Source organism: Erythrolamprus reginae, chromosome 3 (assembly GCF_031021105.1).
Source record: "Erythrolamprus reginae isolate rEryReg1 chromosome 3, rEryReg1.hap1, whole genome shotgun sequence".
Taxonomy (NCBI): Eukaryota; Metazoa; Chordata; class Lepidosauria; order Squamata; family Dipsadidae; genus Erythrolamprus; species Erythrolamprus reginae.
The window spans coordinates 53,870,045-53,892,060 of NC_091952.1; the positions used below are offsets into that span (position 1 = coordinate 53,870,045).

General features: G+C 40.7%; 1 protein-coding gene across 2 annotated transcripts; it reads left to right on the top strand.

The window, feature by feature from the left end:
• The first annotated feature begins 982 nt into the window (after window positions 1-982).
• Window positions 983-20,625, top strand: LOC139163947 (probable E3 ubiquitin-protein ligase makorin-1). 2 transcript variants are annotated; one of them, XM_070745325.1, is made up of 8 exons: window positions 983-1,124; window positions 6,069-6,188; window positions 7,305-7,627; window positions 8,718-8,821; window positions 10,924-11,129; window positions 12,747-12,857; window positions 16,036-16,180; window positions 19,689-20,625. In XM_070745325.1, exons 1-8 carry the CDS (start codon window positions 1,045-1,047, stop codon window positions 19,839-19,841), a joined length of 1,242 nt encoding a protein of 413 aa, XP_070601426.1. In that variant the 5' UTR covers window positions 983-1,044; the 3' UTR covers window positions 19,842-20,625. The 2 variants fall into 2 exon arrangements, with proteins under 2 accessions (XP_070601426.1, XP_070601425.1); XM_070745324.1 differs by lacking the exon at window positions 983-1,124 and adding an exon at window positions 2,625-3,034.
• The last annotated feature ends 1,391 nt before the right edge of the window (window positions 20,626-22,016 follow it).

The following is a 22,016-nucleotide window of genomic DNA, read 5'->3' on the forward strand; positions in this document are numbered from 1 at the left end:
TATTGCTCTACTTCCTCTCACCAATTGCTGCTCAGAGTCCCTTGGGAGTTGGGCGGCATTTAAATAAAATTAAATTAATTTTTTAAAAAAAACCTTTGCCGACAGGCCTGGAGGCTGTGAATTTTAACATCTGATGTGCCCGAATTATGTTTGACTGGTATGTTTGTTAGATTGGTTTTTATAATGGGTTTGTTAGGGTTATAATGGAGTTTTAAATCTACTATTAGACTTCTTTTTATTATTGTACTATTGTATTGTTTTTTATTGTGGTAAGCTGCCTTGAGTCCTACGGGATTGGGCGGCATAGAAGTCAAATAAATTAAACCCTGCTATAATCCTAGTTACACTACAGTAGTTTTGCATTAAAAGTAACTTTTTTGGAAAAAATATCCATCACTATTGTATTTTATTTGGCCTAATCTGTACATAAAATTGTTTAATTTTTTAATTATAAAGTTTTATTTATAAACATAGATACATAATACAGAGAACAAAGACATTTAAAAACATTGGACATTTGTGTAGCAAATCTGTGTTACATTTCTTATTGTGCTCACAACCCACCACACAACTATTTTTACATATTGATTGTAGACAAGTCATATACAGTGATCTTATTTATATAATATTTTTGTTTGAAAACAAATCTATTTGCGTTTTGTTGCAGTTTGTATTTTGCTGGGTAAAAGCCCACTAGAGCAAACTACTACTCTACTCAACTTCATGTCAGTTAAGTAGGACTTGAGAACAAGAGAAATCCAGGACGGACGAGCTGCACTTGTAACAATTCCTCCCTCATAGGCCTCCTATGCAAAAACACGCCTGGAGTACCTGCTGAGCGAGATTAGCGTAAAAGTAACCTTTAAAAAAAAAGAGAGAGACGAGGCACCCCATTCGACCGTTTAAAAAAAAAAGCGGGGCGTGTCCATAGTCCCTCCTCCAATGGGCTCTGCCCGCTAAACCCCGCCTCTGTCATTAAGTGCCTCTGGGAAGGGGGAAAGGCCAAGTTAGATTTGGGAGTTTCTGCGTGTGGCTGGAAGCGCGATGGAGTCTTGGATGGCTGTAGGAGGCGACGGCGCTCGCCAGGCCAGCAAGAGGCCTGGATCTAGTAGGATCCCATGCAGGTAAAGCGGTTTTAAAGAACAATTTTGAGCGCCTCGGTTAGATCGCCTGCAAAACGGGTGGTGGGTGGGGGCCCTTCGGCAATACGCAGTCTACCAAAGTCGTGCTTTGCACTCCCCTCCCCCCAATTTTTAAATTTTATTTTAGTACAGTTAATCCATCTTTCATCAAACTGTCATCTGGGTACAAATGTTTGTGCAACAACAGTTAAAATTTACAATCATATTCATTATTTAATCTACTCATAGCTTAATACAATACCTTTATATATTGTTGTACTTAGTTATACTGTACTGTTTTTTATACTATACTTTTATATACTGTTATACTTAGACTGGAAGACAGAAGAGAAAGGGGGGGCATGATCGAAACATGTAAATATGTTAAAGGGTTAAACAAATATAGAGAAATCTATATTTTCTTTTATTTACACTGAGAACTTATGCACCAAGACAAATTCCTTGTGTGTCCAATTACACACAATAAAGATTTCTACTTTTACTTCTAAAGTTCAGGAGGGAAATGTTTTTAATAGGAAAGTGAACACAAGAACAAGGGGGTACAATCTGAGGTTAGTTGGGGGGGAAGATCAGAAGCCACGTGAGAAAATATTATTTTACTGAAAGAGTAGTAGATGCTTGGAACAAACTTCCAACAGACGTGGTTGGTAAATCCACAGTAACTGAATTTAAATATGCCTGGGGTAAACATATATCCATCCTAAGAAAATGGTATAAGGGCAGACTAGATGGATCAGGAGGTCTTTTCCTGCAGTCAATCTTCTATGTTTCTATACCAATACATTAAATATTTGATACTTTACATCCTCTTCTTAGTTTACTTAACTCTAGTAAGTATTTTCTATATATTACTCATCCACTTTTGTTTCTAATTTTTATATTTATTCTCTGACCATCGATAAAATGTTTCCCATATGGCACAATAACACATTAGTTCTTCCTCTTTAATCTACATATTCTAATACTTTCCTTACCATATTCTCCTCTGTAGGAACCTCTTCCCTTTTCCCGTTTTGTGGCAAATAAAATTCTAGCTGAGGTTATAACATGAATAATCAAATATACATTTTCTTTACTTTTAAATTTCTGGGAAGATTCCCCAACATAAATATTTCAGGTTTCAAGTCAATATGCTGTTCTTATCTTTTCCAACCACGTGCATATTTTTATCCCATATTTTTGTAGCTTCTACACGTGCCCACCACATATGATAATGAGTCAGGTGTTTCATGGACATTTAAAACTTTTATAAACATCTTCCCCAATCTTGGCGGTGGTAAATTCCATCTTAAAAGTAAATATTTTTTGAAAGAAATCCATTATTTTGTTTTGCCTATGCTATGCATAAAATTGGGACGCAATATTTTTTGTTTGGAAACAAACCTATTTGCGCACTGCTTTTATTGTAGCTTGGGTTTTGCTTGGTAAAAGCCTACTTAGAGCAAACTACCGCTCTACTACGTGATAGTTTAAGTAGGACTTGAGAGCAGCAGAAGATCAGGATGGACGAGCCCCACTCGTAAGCACGCTCGACCCCTCCTCCATTTGCCTCCTGTGCAAAAATACGTCCGGAGTAACTGCTGAACGACTTACCCCCCTACTTTGAGTATCTCTTACTAGCGGAGATGCCGCGGAAGTAACTCCCCCCCCCTCAAAACAAATACGACCATGTTTTTTAAAAAGCGGGGCGTGTCCATCCTCCCTCCTCCAATGGGCTCTGCTCTCTAAATCCCTCCTTTGTCATAAAGTGCCTCTGGGAAGGGGGAAAGGCCAAGTAAGATTTGGGAGTTTCTGCGTGTGGCTGGAAGCGCGATGGAGTCTTGGATGGCTGTAGGAGGCGGCGGTGCTCGCCAGGCCAGCAAAAGGCCTGGATCCAGTAGGATCCCATGCAGGTAAAAGCGGGGGTTTTTTTTTAGAGTAATCTGGAGCGGCCGGCTAGTTCATTTACAACATTGTTTCCCAACCTTGGCAACTTGAAGATACCTGGACTTTAATTCCCAGAGTTCCCCAGCCAGCGAATGCTGGCTGGGGAATTCTGGGAGTTGAAGTCCAGATACCTTCAAGTTGCCAAGGTTAGGAAACAGTGGCCTACAAAGCGGGCGCTGGGTGTCTCGTGCAATCCGCGCTGTTGCCCACTTTTCTACTTGCTGTAATCGGGCTTTGCGGACGCCCAGAGAGATTGAAGCTTTTAGGCGCAATGAAATAAGTGGCTGGGCGTGTTCTTGAAAATGACTCCGCAACGCTCTTCCTGTATTTTTGTCTCGGGCCCGGCCGCCGAGCCACATATTCATTCCTTCGCGGCGGTAAAGCAAAACTTTTCTTGCTTTTGTTTCTGCTTTGCATCATTTCCCGCCGAGCGCCGTGCTCGGGCTGGCGTGCGCGCGCAGCCTGCAACTTCCAACGGGTCGCTTCTACTACGGCCTTGCCGCGGCGTGAGGAAAAGGGGTCTTGGGCTGTTTTAATACCGCCTCTGCCGTGCGGTTATTCCCCCCCCCCCAAGGGCGCGGCCTTAATTTTTTTTTAAAAAAAAAACAAGGTCCCGGAGAGTTTTACGGGCACGCCTTTTTATTCTAGGAAGCGCCCACACGAAAAAATGGAGGGCCTCTTCCTCCATTTCTTGTACTTGAAATGGACAAGAAAGAATAAATAAATAAAGCGTATATGGTAGCCAAAGTCACACTTGGCAGGAATCGTCCATTTTTATATGTTCTTCATACGTACGTGGCTGCTGTGTTACTAACTTGTTAGTGATATTGGCCTCTTGGCCTTGAGTTTGAGAAGTACCATCTAGGCTTGCCAGTATTTATTCATCCTTCCCTCAGGGAGGAGCAGGAACAAAGAATTGGAATTGCATTCAACTACCAAACAACGCCCATTGCTCCTTACATTACCTCGGATCAGCATTCCCTCAGGAGTTGGGCGGCATACCAATCCAAATAAATAAATTTAGTTTGGTAAATTTAGTTTCTAGGGATAAAGGGGAAGAAGTATGTGGCTCTTTGCTAGAGTATGAAAATTCTTGCAAAAACCACCATTACCTAACTTGCCGATTTCAGTTACCACCACCTATCTTCAAGAGGTATTAGCATTAACTACAAAGTGTCTCTTTACAGAATAACTTTTCTTCAATGTGGACTTTCTTTAAAAGTAGCTGAACTCTAGTTCTCAAAATCCTTAGCCTAGAGGAAGTAGTGAGGGAGGGGGGGACCATTACTGTTGTTCACGTCACTATCCTTGTATTAATAACACAATTGATTAATTTACAAATGTAAGGCCTGCGATATGTTGATATCTTTGTGTAAAGTTCACTCTGCCCATCATGGTTGCATAATGAGCATCATCATCGTGTTGCTTTTGATATCTTTGTGTAAATATGAATTTTTTTAAAAAAACAGGAACAGTTTGGTCTAGGTGCTGCAAGCCATTCTTGGAGCTTGTTGAGGCCCCTTTCCCAAATCTGTACCCTGAACCCAAAAGGGTTTATGACTTGTCATAATTTAGCCAATAAAAAGGCATGGAGAAAGACTTGTAAATTATTTTGAGTGCTATATAAACATGTGAACTTAAATTTAATAGCTAAATAGTGGTTTTTGTTTGCAAAGATACACATTTCAGAGATAACCAAATGACTGGTGGAATGAGAATTGGAAAATAAGTTATATATTTGCTTAACTGCATGGCCACCACATTTAGATTAAAACAATATTGACAATGGGATTAGGGCCCAAAACTCTGCAGATGGAGGTTTCTGCTTCCTAGGCCTGTAATCATTTTTCCATGCGTTTTCTTCATTCAAATGACAAGAAATGGTACATTTTCTTCCTATTTTTGATCCTCTATCAGAATGTCAGTGCTTGGAATTATAGAAATGGAAGAAACCTGAATTCTGTCATTTGAGTTTTGTGTAGGGAAAACCCCCCTCATATATATGCCCACCTTTTGAAGAAATGCCAGCCAGGTGAATGCCACATCTTAAGTAATGAACTTTACCATGGAACTCTTCCTTTTGTTTAGGAAGTTTTTCAAAGCATTCTTTCAGCCCATCCAGATAAACTAGACAGAAAATGCAACCATATGAGCTAATTCTGCTTCACTGTAAAATTAAATTAACAGTTTGAAAGTATAAATCTCCCACCATTTTTAAGCCTGATTTATTTCCTAAATTCTTTTTCTGACTGATAAGCAGCTGTGGGCATTTCCTCCCTTTTGTTTCTGAAGCTGTATATCTTCCCCTTTCAAGGTCATTCCATATAGCAGTAAATGTTCAAACAGAATCTAGCTTTCTATAGATAATTAAGAATAATACCTTAGATTATGCAGTTGGCATTTTTATTACACTAAACCAAAATACTTGCTGGAACATTGTTACTTTAGCCTGCAGTTTCCTTCTTTGTGATAAGCTTTTAGTTTACTTAACATTTGAGTATTCAAATGTATTTTTGGTCCAGTAATTTTAGTTCTGAACCACCAAACTAAATGTTAAAATATTACGGCTTTCATCTCAGATACTAATTTTCTTTCAACTCACTGTTAAGAATTAGAGTGAGCTGATTTGCTGTGTTTATCAAGTCTATTAAATATAAATAGAGCAATATCCTTTGAATGAATATTTTTTGTGACATCATCTCTTGGCAGTCAAAAGATGGGAAACAGGTCTTCCCGCAAAAGTTTAATCTTGCTGGCTTTCTTGGAACATGAGCTTCAAAATGGCATGTTCCCATATTCTTTTTAAAATTCCAAGTGTAAAATTAAAAGATGCTTCATAGGCCTATGTTTGGGTAATGGAATCTGGTTTAATTAGGAAATTTATTTATTTTCCACTTACAATACTGGTTGTAATATTTTTACTAAGATACTAGCATCCAAATGGCCCTCTTAAGAATTTAATTTTTACTCCTACTGCACATTTTCTTATTCTGCTTCTAGGAACTTTGCACGTGGAGCATGTAGATGGGGTCAACACTGCCGATTTTCTCATGATAGGAGATCTACCCCGATCTGCAGGTATTTCCAGAATGGATTATGTGCCTACGGAGACTGTTGCAGGTAAATATTCTTACAATATATATAATTGCTATTGACTTATATCAGTTAGATAAAGAGTATTAGAAATTTGTTCTAAACTTAGAGCAAACCACCAGGTTCTGGAAATTCTGCCAAAACCTCCTGGATCAGCCCTAGTTCATCAGGACCGAAATCTGGTGTTTTCCATATTTTGATCAAAACAAAACCCAGGAAGAACATGTAGAGCAAGGCTGATATATGTTACCATCTTCTTTTCCTCAGAATAGCTTCATGCATTAATATCCTTAGCTTTCCACCACCAATTTTCGCAGTATTTTCCCTCTCCTCAGCAACTGCAGGTACTCTATATATTTGCATCCCTTGCCTTTTCTCCTTGTATTTCTCTGCATCATCCATGTTTCAGAATACTTTCTCAATTTCTTTTAATTAACAAGAAAAGGTTTGGCCTATGTAAACCCCTTTCAAATTTGAGTTTCTTCCCCTTCTGTCATCTGTTCTGCTTTCGCTTTCCTAGTACTGTACTCTGAGCAACTTTGAGTAAGCACTGATTCCTTCACTAGTAGGAGTATTTTTAAGTACCATATGGGAATCATTTTGTAGAGTTGTAATGATTCCTGTCTGGTTATGAAAATGCAGTTTCATTTCCCTGAGAGAATGACAATTTGGAAACTATTTAGCATATGATAATAACATGGCAGAGGAGAAATAAACATATACACACAATTCACATAATTATATACAATATATGTGCGGTGGATGGCAATGTCTTCATAATTGGGTGTCCAATTCAGCTGCCCAGGCGATCACCTCTGGCATCGCTTTGTGCAGATATTCTAGGGCAGGGGTATCCAACCGTGGCAACTTCATCACTTGTGAACTTCAATTCCGAGAATGCCTCAACCGGCATGCACTGGCTGAGGAATTCACAAGTGGTAAAGTTGCCAAGGTTGGAGACTCCTGTTCTAGGGGACCAGAGAATGCACAATATGGGCAGTCTTGCACAGTATGTTTAATACATTAGCACCATAATTGCAGCAAGGAGAATTTGGAAACTAGTCCAAGGAGAAATATCGTTGATATGCTCTCAGTGAAATACTACTATCACTCCACCTCACTTGCTATTCAATATTTCATTAGCTACCAGCATGTCTCAGAAGCCCCAGCCTTCAGCAGTTGTGTTGCAGAGTCTGCCTACCATGGACTAGAAAGAACTGGATTGTCGGAAAACCAACGAGGATCAGAGCCAGCCATCTTGCCAGAGGCTTCAGTCAGGAGCCGGAGCGGACCTTGGTGTCAGTCTGAGCCAGCAGTCATGGGCGTGGGGCAGCTGCAAAGAAACTTTGAAAGCATGGGCGTGGCATTTGATGAGGAAGAGGAAGACAAGGAAAAAGCCTTTATCCCTAAGCGTCCTTCGAACTGGGCTCTCAGCAAAGAATTTGTCCCTAGAGAGACCAATGCAGGTAGGCTTCCATCAGAACTAATGGAATAAGGTTGTGTGTATTATATTTTTTATTGAGGTCTTCACTGAACACATCAAATTCCAATATGAATTTGCAGTTTTGCATGTGCAAAAGCATAGTACTCACTTGATGTCGCATACCTTGGGCTCATCATTTCAGGTCTTGTGATTCTCTCTGCATTTTCCAGCTCTTTATTATTTGACTGCTAATATACACTTTTCTGTGGCCAAGTATGTTCTCAATATCATCATCTCTAACTTGGAGATTCCATTGTTTGTGCTCCATTTCAGAGCCATCTTTTCTTTGAAGACCTTATAGGGAAATGACTCTTATGTTGTAAGAGACCGTTTTAGTGACCATATAATTGGGTAACTTTAACAACTTTAACAAAAACTTTATATGCAGTTCTTGCTTAAGTGAAAGCTCTATATTTTGCATTACAATAAAAGGTAGAGGCTAAGGTCTTACGTCCGTGATGGTGGCCAAAGTGGCACGCAGAGTCATGTCGCCTAGCACGCATATCACCTGTTCTTACAGGTGCACATGTACACGCAACGATCAGCTGGCCTATGTGTGGGTGGCAGAAGCTGGAAAAACTGGCTTCCATTTTCTGGTGTGAGCATGCACACCAGCCAGCTGATCAGTGCATGCACATGCATGGCAGTAACCAGAAGACTTGCCGGAAGTACATTTTCCGGTGTGAGCATGCCCTCTGGGCAACCTCTCTTCCTGGTTGTGTCCCAGAAGTGTGTGTGTGTGTGTGCACCTGGAGTGAGTGCGCACGCCTGAAGTGCTTTCTTTTTGGCATTGGTGCTGTGCATGTATACACATACTCCCCTTTTGGCACTCAATGCTGAAAATGTCATCACTGTCCTATGTAAACCACCCATCTGAACGGCCATTTAGTCTTTCCATCACCAACATTGTGTAAAATGTTCTGTTGTTGCTGTTCTTTCTGTTTTGTCCTTCCTGCTGCTGCGTGAAGTCAGTAAGAGTTCTGGGGATGTGATTTTTTTTGTGACTCATAATGTTACATAGAATGAGTTAATGAGAACAGGTTTTCCTGACTCGCTATATTCTTTCTATTTAGTTTCTAGCTCCCATGAACTGGAAATTGGTACCACATCCCTGAAGCCAGAAAGTGAATCCGCCAAGGAGACTGCTTCTGCTTCTCTCCCGTCAGAAGAACCCAAGGTAGGTGGGAGAGCTGAAGATCAGAGAGGACAGATAGTGTCATCTTAAAAGCATTCTGTTTTCTTTGAGTATCCTAGGAGAACAATTTTGCTATATATCAGTTGCATATGGAATATGCAGACAATTATATTGGGACTAAATGAAGAGCTATTGCTCCCATGTATTGAGATCTTAACACATGACCCCTTGAACAATTCATTCTAGAGCAGGGGTCTTGTCAACCTTGACAACTTTAAGGCTTGGGAACTTTTAAGACTTGTGGACTTCAACTCCCAGCCAGCTGGGAGTTGAAGTTCATAAGTCTTAAAGTTGCCAAGGTTGGAGACCCCTGCTCTAGAGTGCATTCTGTTCATGGGAATAATATCTCTAGAAATCACTGAACTGAACTTCTTAGCCAGCACAACTGATGGTTGAAATTGTAAACATCTGCAGCAACCAGTCTTTCCTCACACACACACATCCTGTTCCTCTTTCCATCTGCATTTGCCTAAAACAGGTTCTACAGGCTATGAACAGCTTGAATTAGGCAATCTTAAGAAAGGGAGAAAAATGGAATGGGTAAGGAAAAATCAAAGTGAGGAAAAGAGAAAGAAAGAGTGATGAAATAGGAAACAAAGGAAATAGGTGAATGAAAAATGATGGTGATATTATTAATAATAATAATTATTATTAGATTTTATTATTATTAGATTCTCCGCAGAGGAAATAATGCAGTACAAAATATCTTTGTTTTGTTTTTAAAGTTATTCCACATTTCTTTGTGCTAATGTACATTTATTAAAATAAAGCCTAATTGTGGATTTTCCTACCCTTATAACTTTTTGTTGAAATTTATTGCAAATGGCAACAATACGAGAGGCAATAGTTTGCAGAAATAAATGCATCCTGTTGAAGGGTACTGTTCTCTTCTGGTTGCTACTAAATCTCTGGGCATTTAAATATAAACATCTAACTATTTATCTAAACTGCCTAATCTTGTCGCAAAAGTACTTTTTCAAGAAGCAACTGGACTTTCTGGTGTTTCTTTGAAGAGATTTCACTTCTCACATAGATGGCCTCAACAGAGGGGGAGGGATACAACATAATCTTATCTAAAGTTCACCACACAGTCCTTTCTGTCAGGAGTAAGTACACTCTGAGATAATATTACAATGCAGGAAAATGGTCTGTAACCATGGAAATGGCTGATGTAAGCAATATTTAGTGTGTAATCATAGGTTTACTAATTGTGTTGCAACCTGATTGGTTGGGAACTATATAAAAGTAAAGTACACTCTTGTATGGGTGTGGTAGTTGTTGTAGTTACATGCAGTTGTATGATAGTATTGTGGGTGGTTTGTTATATTGGTTAATAGTTAAAGAGTTTGTGATACAGAGTAAAAGTGATAGTTTATTTAAAGAAACATTTTTTGATCAACAGTAAAATATATTTCTTACAAGAAAGCTTGTTGAAGTGTTTTCTTTCTTTCTAGACTTTAGTTACTTAAAGTTTTTGATCTGTGCCTAGTGGGTGGGGCTACCTTTCGCGTTCGCACTTTCAAACTCTTCACACTTTCAACAGTTTCAAGAAGGCTCCACACCCATTTGCACTTCTCAAGTGACCCTGACCACACAGATAAACCTCCAGGTGGCCTCAAGGACTTTCTAAAAGAATGCAAATGACCAGCTGTCTGCAAGGAGTATAATTCTCTTCCAGTCAAAGCTTAAGCTTCTTGAATGAGAAGTGAAATGTCAAATGAAAACCAGAAAGTCTTGTTGCCTCTTGAAAACACACCTTTGAGACAACCATGATTTGGGAATCTCCAGACACTCTGCCTGATCTGTTTGAAGTAGCAGGCTTTCTTTCAGTGAGTCAGAAAGAACTGCCTGGTATGGTATGACCACATGGGTTTTGCCCCAATCATTCTCCTACAACTCGTACTTCTCTTTTTATTTAAAGCTCCATTATCTAAAGCTCCAATAAGTAGATTACATAGAAAAATGTTCTAAATTTAAACTTGTGAAAAGGCAGGGTTTTTTTTTAAAAAAGGATCAATAGAGTGAACATCCAAGATCTATTTTGTCTTATTTTGTTCTTAAACGTCCTGATGATCTTTTTTTAGGCAGCTGGTAATTCAGAAGCAGCAATAGAAGCTGCAGTGGAACAGAGCAAAGATGTGGTATGTGGTATCTGCATGGACAAAATCTCTCAGAAAATCTTACCCGAGGAACGTCTGTTTGGCATTCTTCCCAACTGTACCCATGCTTATTGTGTGGGCTGCATCAGGAAGTGGCGGAAAAGCCGAGACTTTCACAGTACAGTGATAAAGTAAGCTTTGCATAGTAATTTCAGGTCTTGCATAAGTGGAATTTATATGCAGGCTAATATCTGTGCTCTTGCCTGGCCAGTACTGTATACCGTCTAACCTTGCATTTCCATTGTGTTGTCATTCTTGGATGACAAGCTTTTCAATCACCACATTGTGCATTTCTTTTCCTACTGCTTGGAAGAAAAAAGGCATGCACAGGAATTTTGAAATGCCATCATCCTGTACACTTGCAAAGAGCGATATTGTTAGCTGTAGATATTGCTAGCTGTAAACCCCATGATATACATTTTCAGGTCAGAAAGAAGGAATGGGGAGAAAATCCCTCTGTGGGGGAAAACAGTGGGAGCCTACACCATCCTGCCTGAATGAATTCAGTTTAATTTAGGGCCTTACGGCCATAATACTGATCATAACTGTTCAAGGCCATAAAATATTACATAATATTTGTTCCACAAATTACATTTTGAATGTGTGGAAACATATAACATACGCCAGGAAGACTGAAATCTAATGACATGATGAGAAATCATCAAACATGAGGACGCTACCTAAAAACAATTCATGGTATCCTCAATAGCAAGTATAATTGCACTACTTAGGGCAAACTACTTAGGTCTTTGCCCCATCACATTAGCCCAACCCAATCAGGTAGGGAAGGCATGTTGTGGATCCTGTAAGTTAAAGAATTCCAACTGTAAGGACCTGGGAAGAGAATCTTTTCTTCAATTTCTCCTGCTGTTTTAAAGATGTTTCCAACCACCCCAGGGGTGAGACAGGCCCCACTCCAGAAAATGTCTTAAAAGACCTGGCTCTGTCATCTCACTTGGGGCTCACAGAGGATCAATCATGCAGTGGTGGGGCTGATTAGTGCCCTGAAAGCATACCCCTGTCTTTCAGTTATCTTTTAATGTAAATCTTAACTACCATAGCCTCTTTTTAATTTTTTTGTATTCAGTCTTTATGTTTCTCTTTTTCTCTCTCTCCCTCCCTCTCTCTCTCTCTCTCTCTCTCACACACACACACACACACACAGACAGACATAAATAGATATAGATATATAAACACATATATACAATACCACACGTATATTTCTTCAAGTAAACACGCAGTGAGTTAGTTTCATTTCAGCAGAGCAGACAAGCGCAGAATGGACTAAGCCACATCCTGCTTTCTAGTTTCAATTTCGATTATCTGCACAGACTCAGAAGTGTTTAACTCCCTTTGGCTTAGTTGCTATGCCTATTCATTTGCTGACCTTGTTAATATGACTCTCCTAGTTCATGAATATCTTAATAAATCCTATCTTTTCGGCCCAAGTCTTGTTCTTACAGGCTCCCACAGCTGCCTGGCACCACGAAAGAACCACTATTGCATCACTTGCTTTATCAGGGACTTAGATATAGTTGCATAACTGGGTACCATCAGTGAACCTGGTGATACCTCATCCCAGGATAAATAAATTTGCTGCTGCTTCACTGTTAATGATAGTAATGCAAATTTAAATTCTGAAGACGTTTGCTCTTGTTTAAATCTCCAAGGTTTTTAATACTTAAGGCTGGATTACATTGACAGATTAATGGTCTACTGCATCTTTTATTATTGTATTCAACTTCCAGAGGTTGCCCAGAGTGCAGAGTCACGTCAACTTACTTTATTCCCAATAAATACTGGGTTTCTGATACAGAAGAGAAGGAAAAACTGATCGAGAGGTTCAAGGCACGGACTAGGTAAGTAGTTACCTGTCCGATGAGTTACATAATATTGATGCTTGAGGTTCAGATAGTTGGGAGGCCTTGTGATTTTGAGTTATTGTTGGTTTTTCATTGCAGCTATCCTTATAATCTTTTATGCTGCTTTAATATGTTAATTTTGTTATTGTTAGCCGTCTAGAGCAGTGATGGAGCATCTATGACTGATTGGTCATTTAAAAGCTGAAGAAATTGTGGCTTACCTTAGATAAGTGAATTGGGATGGAGTTCCTCAGGGGTCGGCTAATATAAGCCGTACCCCGAAAGTAAGACATATGTCTTACTTTCGGGGAAACACGGGGGTATTGCCGGGGGGGGGGGAGCCCGATGACGTCGCTTCCAAGCTCCCCGCGCGCCCTTCGCCTCGCCGCGGCGCCACCGCCTCTTCCTTGGCTTGGCAAAGCGAAGGACGGCGCTGGTCCGAAGCGAGCTGAGCGGGCGGCGGCTTGCAGCGAAGGCGCTCGTCCCAGCAACCGAGTCCTGCCGAGGCTCGGCTGCAAGCGGCCAGCGAGGCCGACCAGCTCCGAGGCGAGCGGCCGGAGCTGCGCCCTCCTTCGCCCGCCTCCTTTCCGGCAGGCAGGTGGGGCTGCCCAACTGCGCAGAGCGGCTCCTCCCCTCCAGACACACGCTTCCCCGACACGCGTCTGTGGCTCCATGCATGCACGCCGCTTGGAGCCCTGAGGTTGAACTTGGAAAAGGGCTCACGAGGCTCCTGTTCTGCGGCTGCCCTTCTGGACTCTGGGGAGATGCCTTCGGGAACGCAACCCTTTCAATTTTTTTCCAATGTAAGACATACCCCGAAAGTAAGACGTAGTGGGGCTTTTGGGGGTAAAAAGAAAGTAAGACACTGTCTTACTTTCGGGGAAACACGGTATATATGCATACATGTAATGTTCCTGAGACTGTTAAAATGTTGTTTTATGGCAGTGACCCCAATCCTGCCTGTTTTCTTTCCTGAGAACCAGTTTGGTCTATTGCAGTAATTAAGATGCTGGATTAGGTAGGAGCAGGGAATTTTTAATCTTGCTGTAGGCACAAACGCCAGTTGCATAACCTTAAATCAGTCACTCCCTCTCAGCCTTGGGTAGAAAATTGAAGTGTATTTTCCAGGAATCTGGTCTGGCTCAAACTGGAAAAAACCTTTTCTTATACAAAAATTATTTAATTTATTTAAAACTCTAGGCCAACAGTCAGCTTCAAAAATCTGTGATTCAATTGTTAATTGGATTAGAGTTGTAAAGATCCTGGGTCAAATTCAACTCTGCTCTGGAATGTTGTGAAATCATAGTGATTGACCTACAATTATCTAAGTCACCCCATCGCACAAGGTTGGTACAGTGGTACCTCGGTTAGCGAATGCCTTGGTTAGCGTACTTTTCGGATAACGAACAAAAATTCGGATAGCAAACAGCCACAGAAAATTTTGGTTATTATCCGAAATGTTGCACCCAGCAGCAAAGCGTCGCTTTCACTATGACAAATCAGGCACGCCACTGTCTATGTCTCCTGTGTGTTAACCCTCCCTCTTAGCAACATGGGTGGGGGGCTGAGTCCACTAAGTCCCAGGGCGACTTGGCAAAGCAGCTGCCACAAGATCTGAGGGGACAGGATTAGACTGAATGGGAGTCGGGATCCGACACGCCCTGGAGGTTCCTGGCGGCAGCAACTGCTGAGACGGCTCTGGCGGCTTCCCTTCATCATGTGACGTACCGGTGCTGCTGCTCCTCAAAAGGAAGCCGTCGCCACCGCCTCTGGGAAGGAAAAAGTTGGTGCAGCTGCCTAGAGGTAAAAAAACAAACCACTGAGGAAAGGAGCCCCCCCGAAGCTGCCGGTATTGCAGCTGCCCCCCCCTTCCTGCAGCTTGGAGCGGTTAGACGGTAGACTGTGGGAGGCTGTTAAGCGGGTGGCCAGGAGGGGCGTGTCGGATCCCAACTCCCATCCAGTTTCATCCCGTCCCCTCAGATCTTATGGCAGCTGCTTTGCCAAGTCACCCTGGGATCACCCTGAGGAAAAATGTGGAGCCTCTGGGAGCCCCTGGTGAGAATTCCCCGAGAGAGAGAGAGGAAGATGACGGAGTGAGGGGCAATATGTGTGAGGGGGGGGGGGGGGAGGGAGAAAAAAATCCTCAATTTTCCACAATTAAATCCATTTCCATTATTTCCTATGGGAAAATTGTTTCGGATAATGACCATTTTGGTTAACAACCAACCTTCCAGAACGGATTGTGGTCGTTAACCGAGGTACCACTGTATTTGTATAAAATTGTGGGAGGAAGTGCTAGATAGACAATCTTAAGCTCCTGAAGGAGAAGCAAGATATGAATTGTTGTGTCCTGCCTACATTTTCAGTGCAAATGGTCTACGACCTACAACCACAATTGAGCCCAGAATTTATGTTGCTAACTGAGAAATTTATAAAGTGAGTTTTGTCTCTCATTTTACAGCTTTTTTTGCCACATTTATTAAGTGAAATCACTACAGTTGCTAAATTGGTAATATGGTTGTTAAGTAAATCATGGGGATTCTGCAATAGTCATAAGCATGAAAAATTTATTTATTTATTTATTCAATATTTTATGCCACCCTTCTCTTTAGATTCAGGGCGGCTTACCACATGTTAGCAATAGCACTTTTTAACAGAGCCAGCATATTGCCCCCACAATCCGGGTCCTCATTTTACCCACCTTGGAAGGATGGAAGGCTGAGTCAACCTTGAGTCAGTCATTACATTTGAACTGCTGACCTGCAGATCTAGCAGTCAGCTCTAGTGGCCTGCAGTACTGCATTCTACCCACTGTCCCGTCTCGGTCATGACACACTTTTTCAGCGCTGTTGTAAACAATCACTAAATGAACAATTGTAAGTTGAGGACTACCTGTATTCCCAGCTATCACATATTTGTAAGCTATAGCTTGACGGAAGTTCAATTGCAAATTTAATTCAATTCCTGATCTCTGTGGCTTTCGACTTCCTGTTTAAATGATTGGGAAGAAATTGTCGATAGGGTTATTTTGTAATTAAGAGTGTAAATTGGTGGTTTAGCCGATAATGAGTTGCAGTGTATTGCTTTTGTACCTTGTCTACAAATTTAAAAAAAAATAATGAAGGAGGAGATACCTGCTGCTATTGTTCTAATAATTACTTCATGTTTCTCTTAGCAAAATACGATGCAAATTCTTTGTCCGAAGCAGTGGTCACTGTCCCTTTAAATCAGAATGCATTTACCTGCATGAACTTCCTGGTGGCCAGCTTCCTTCTGCAAGACACCGACAGAGGTCTAACCGGAGAAATTGGTCACCCTTTGTAAGTGAAATTACTTTTATATGATTGAGATAAAGTGAAACATTTCAGTTATTTGCTGAGTAACAACATATCCATTTCGGACCTGATTACAGGTGGTTGTGCTACACAGCCTAGCTCAGTGTGGTACTCTTATAATTCTCAATCTCATTCCAGGCTGGGAATTCTGGAAATTTCAAAGACATCAAGTTGGACAAGGATGCATTATGGAAATACGTTATTTTGAGTTTCATAATATTGCATTGAGTCTTGGGCCAATCTTTGCTACTACCTGTTATGTCGGGCCTTTGGCAATTAGCCCCCAGTGAGTTTGGAATGAATTTCACACACACACACACAGTCACGAAGAAATTAAAGCAAGTTTATCAAGCAATCTTGAAAACACAAGATCTGAGAGGAATGAAAATACTCTCACCTGAAAAAAAGCGGCAATGCCAAAACAAAAGGGCTGTAAATCTCCACAGCCACCCACGCCAAAAAATCCTCAAGAGTTCTTTAAGTGTCCAAAGTTCAGTAGAAGTTCTTGAATAATAGGAGCTGTAGCAATGTTCTTTCAGAAGTTTCTTTCTCAAAAGGATAAACGCCCACAGCTCATACTTCCCAATGCCTGTAATTTATCACAAAACACATTAACATACCGTATATACTCGAGTATAAGTCGACCCAATTATAAGCCAAGGCACCCACTTTTGCCACAAAACTGGGAAAACCTATTGACTCGAATATAAGCCCAGGGTGGAAAATACAGTGGCTACTGGTAACTTTTAAAAATGGAATATTCTTCTATTGTAGCTTCTTAAAATTGTTTTTCTAGGAGAATAAAGAAAAAACATGAAGAACGGTTGCAGGAACTGGGTATATTTAGTTTAATGAAAAAAAAGACCAGGGGAGACATGATAGCGTTCTTCTAATATCTCAGGGTTTGCCACAAAGAAGAGAGTCAACCTATTCTCCAAAGCACCTGAGGGCAGAACAAGAAGCAATGGGTGGAAACTAAACAAGGAGAGAAGCAACTTAAAACAAAGGAGAAAATTCCTGACAGTTAGAACAATGAATCTGTGGAACAGCCTGCCACCAGAAGTTGTGAATGCTCCAACACTGGAAGTTTTTAAGAAGATGTTGGATACCCATTTGTCTGAAGTAGTGCAGGGTTTCCTGACTAGGCAAGGGGTTGGACTAGAAGACCTCCAAGGTCCCTTCCAACTCTGTTATTATTATGTAACTTTTCCTTCCAAAATGGTTTTTATTTCTTGCACCTTTCTTCCTCCCCTTCCAAAATCTTTCTTTTTTTAAATTCCAAAAACCTCTTAAAATATCTTTAGGAATGTTATCTTAATCTTAAAACCTATTATCTTAATCTTCATTACAATATCATTAAAATGTTCTTAATAATTGGGATTTCATCTATTCTTTCAAAACAATTGCTTAAATCAAACTTCCATATGATAAATATTCAGATTTAAAATCATTACTATCTCAATAGATCAGTAAATAACAATTAGGGGTTACTCAATCATTAATTGTAAAATCTTTCTTCTACATGATATTTATCTTGCATAAGGAGAAACCATACTCTTTAAAAAAAGGTAAATCTATTCATATTAATTATGTAGAACAAATGATTAATGACAAAATTTATAGTATTATATTATCCTAACCTTTGTATTGTTTTAAACAAGTCAGCATTAGCAATCCTCTTGGGTATAAGTATAGTTGGAAGAAAAAGTTTAATTATACAGAGTTATCCCCACTTGAAGCAACATTTTTTTTACAAAATGACCTCTCCTATTACTAGAAATTAATCAAATTTAAATGAGTAACTTACATTTTACTTGTACATTTTATTTACTTGTAAAATATTGTTGCTGGCTTGATCAGAAGAGAAAGCCATGGTTCCTTGTTCTGAAAGTCTCTTCAACCCTCCGGCCCCTTCCCCCAGTGCTTCCTGTAGAGGAGGAGCTGTGATTGGTTCAGCCTGCTGCCAATCAGACACCTCAGTGCCTCTTTCTGTGTAGAGGAGGAACTGTGATTGGTTCAGCCTGCTGCAAATCAGGCAGCTGAGGGGTGTTGCCGGCTGGACTGTAGCAAGAGCAGAAAGAAAAAAAAACTCGTGTTACCAGAGCCATGAGGTTTCCTTCCTCCCTGCCTTTCACATCAGAACTGTGGAGCTTTGGGGTAGTTTTCAGGTCAGTGAAAGTCAGTGACTCTAGTATAAGTCAAGGTTGGATTTTTCAGCACATTTTTTGTGCTGAAAATCTCGACTTGTACTCGAGTATATACGGTAATTACCCCTTGAACAGGTGTGCTCACTTATCTTCTGAGATGCCTGCGCAACTGTTTTCTTCTTGCCATAAGCCTGCACATATGGGCATCCACAAGTGGGTCCTCTGATTCTGATGACTCACTAATTGGAGCACTGACTGGTGGACTGGCTGCACCCATCTCCCCGTCGGATTCTTCTCCCCCACTGTCTGTCCCTGGCTGTGAGTCAACCTCAGTCTGATTCTGCTGGCACTAAAACAGGTCTCTGATAAAACGAGGATTCCCCTAAATCAACATCCAAATTACCTGCTGCAGGAGCTGGCCGGAGCCAACCACAACACTACATATACAATGGTACCTCAAGATACGAACCCCTCGTCTTACGAACAGCTCAAGATACGAACCCGGGGTTCAGAAAAAATTTGCCTCTTCTTACGAACTTTTTTCGTGTTACGAACGGCAAACCCGAACTTGCGGGTTTGGCGTTCGGAGGCTGCTGGGAAGCCGCGCGGCTGTTTTAAAAGGTGACAGCCGGGCTGGGGGGCTTCCCAGCAGCCTCCAAACGCTAAACCCGGAAGTTCGGGTTTGGCGTTCGTAACACGAAAAAAGTTTGTAAGAAGAGGCAAATTTTTTCTGAACCGTTCGGAGGCTGCTGGGAAGCAACCCCCCCAGCCTGGCTGTGACCTTTTAAAACAGCCGCGTGGCTTCCCAGCCGTCTCCCGAAGCCAAACGCCAAACCCAAACTTCCGCGTTTGGCGTTCGGAGGCTGCTGGGAAGCCCCCCAGCCCGGCTGTCACCTTTTAAAACAGCCGCGCGGCTTTCCAGCAGCCTCCAAACGCGGAAGTTTGGGTTTGGCGTTCGGCTTCGGGAGACGGCTGGGAAGCCGCGTGGCTGTTTTAAAAGGTGACAGCCGGGCGGCAGCGGGTTTTTTTGCGGGTTTTTTTTTTGGTTGCACGGATTAATTGACTTTACATTGTTTCCTATGAGAAACAATGTTTCGTCTTACGAACCTTTCGTCTTACGAACCTTTCGTCTTACGAACCTCCCCCTGGAACCAGTTAGGTTCGTAAGACGAGGTATGACTGTATACTAAAAGTTGCAGATTAAGTTGGTGCTAGTTGAAAAACATTATTGCCTTAATTTGTCTGCCAGGATTTTCAATCCTAAACCATTTTCTGGAAGACTGGTGAAGAGATTTTATGTCAGCATGGTATTTATTTATTTTTCTGTCATGTCTTCCGTATCGTAGGTCTACAATCCATCCCCATCTGATAGCTCTGACGAAGATGATGACGTGGATATGTGCCTTATTCAGTGGGCTCTTACCGTTGCGCTGTTGCACAAAGAGAGGCACCTTGACATTTCAGACTTTCTCACGGATTCAAGTGATTCTTCTGATTAGATGATGATGTCCTCTTCAGAGGCCATGTGTAATTGGCTCCAAGAGCAGCGTTGATGAAATGTAAAGTGGTGCCTTGGAGGATGGGTGCGGGATGAAAGATGTCTTTAGTATTATAAGCTTAATGGCTTTTAGTTTTCTGTCGGATGTATTACAGTATTTTGACTGGAACCCATAAACTGGGAGAACACAATGCAAGGATTCATTCTATATTGGGAAAGGCCTTCTAATCCACCAGGCAAGATATTGCTATCACCACTGTCAGCACACGACAGTACATCTCACCAATTGCACTGCTATTGCCCTAACCTAGCCTTGCCTTAATGGTTGCATTTTCTGCATTCCCTCCCACCCTTATAGCTGATCACATATTGGATTTCCCAATGTGTCATATATTACAACTTTACAAGTGTCTTATGGAAGGATGCTGGGATCTTCTGGTTTTGCATGTATTCTGAAGAAATCATGTGATCACCTGTGGTCATGCTGCTGCTTATTTGTTTCCTCAGGAAAACTGGTTTGCTGAGCAATGCTATTTACAGTAGGCAGTATCTGCACTCACTATTGTATAGCAATGCTGCTGGATGTCTATATAGTGGGCCTAATTTGGGGGGGGAGGGGTATGGGAAGAAATAAAAATCTTGAAATTTTAGTATTGGTGCAGTGATTCATTAGCAGTGGAGGCTTATAATTGTAGCTTAAACCCTTATAAAAGGGATTAGTAAGCCCCTATTTTTTAATTACAGAAATATATAGAGATAATCAAATAAAAAGATAAACATGCAAACATTTGTTCTAGTGATTTTTTAAAAATGTCACATCAAATGTCCACATGAAACGCCTGTTTTCAAGAAATACAAAACGTTCTTTTAATGCCCTCCCCATCCCTTTGCCATCTTGTCTTTTTTCTCTTAATACTGAAATATGCTGTGCTGAAGTGATGACAAAAAGTAACATTTCATAATTCTAGAGAGCATTGAAAATGATTTGGAGAAAATGTACCACTCTTCATTAAAAGTACTGGTAGTCTTGATTTTTGGTGTGGCTTCCATCAACATGAAAAAAAAAGTTGCTTTAAGGAGATGATTCATTAAAGATAAGTAAAATGACTGAAAGCAACAGCAGCAGTCTTTAGATTTGTAATGTAAAGCAGAAAAGTCCCTGTGCCTTAGGTCTGAAACGGTTCTAAATCATTTTTGAAGCAAAGAAAGCTAGCACAATTGGATATGTGTGCAAAAAATCCAGTCGAGTATAAAGATGCAGTATTCAAATAATCCTATATATGAAGTCTGAGAATTGAGGTTATTCTTACAAGCTATAGAGAAATATGTTCAATATGAAATATACTATAACTCATTTTTTTTCACATAGATTGTTAGGCTGCTTCAAATAATATTCTGTAATTTAATTTCTTAAATAGGGTTTTAGTTTCTTCCATTTGATAGAGATACAGTATGGCTTTAAATTATATACTAAAATGGAATTTCCAATCATTCTTGATTTTCAGCATCCACAATTCCCAGCGTTTAAATTTGCTCACTACTGGCCTAGAGTGCTTGATAGATTGTCAATTATAGAAGTTTTCAAATGTGGTAGCTTTAAGATGTGTTGTGCTCCCAAAATTCCCTAGTGAGATCTAACACGTGTTGAAGTTGTCATGTTTGAAAAACACTTTTATAAGAAATTTGGTGGGATTGTTGGTGTGTGTGTGTCCACGATTGCTTTTCCAATATTGCTTGAATATGAAGAATTTTATGTCACATTATTTCGAAGATATTTAAAGGCTCCTTCACAAGATTCAAAAGTGCCCTTTCTTCATTTACTCCACTACTCACTCTAGTGGCAGGACTTTGAGAATTTCCTATCCAGGAATTGCTTTTTAAAAATCTGCTTTTCCAATTTGCAATGATTTTAAGAAACACTTAAAAGAGTACATTCCTACAGTGGGACCTCGAAGTCGCTTGTCCCTAAAGCGATGGGACTGGGGAACCATACCCATGTTATGACTTGTAGCCTTCAACTCCCAGGATTAATGAGCCAGCAGGAGTAACTTAAAGAATTCTGGGAGTTGGAAGTCGACAAGTAAAAACACTGCTTTAGGCCCTAGATGTGCTATGTTCCCTATTCCAACCAGTGGGAGTGAAACGGTTGCTGATATACAGTGACAGAAATTGACTT

Bases quoted from the DNA above. Each gene is read 5' to 3' on its own strand.
- LOC139163947 (XM_070745325.1), top strand. From the start codon at position 1,045: ATGGAGTCTTGGATGGCTGTAGGAGGCGACGGCGCTCGCCAGGCCAGC. The intron at 6,189-7,304 runs GTAAATATTCTT...ATATTTCATTAG, and splicing joins GCCTACGGAGACTGTTGCAG to CTACCAGCATGTCTCAGAAG. The intron at 16,181-19,688 runs GTAAGTGAAATT...TCCGTATCGTAG, and splicing joins GGAGAAATTGGTCACCCTTT to GTCTACAATCCATCCCCATC.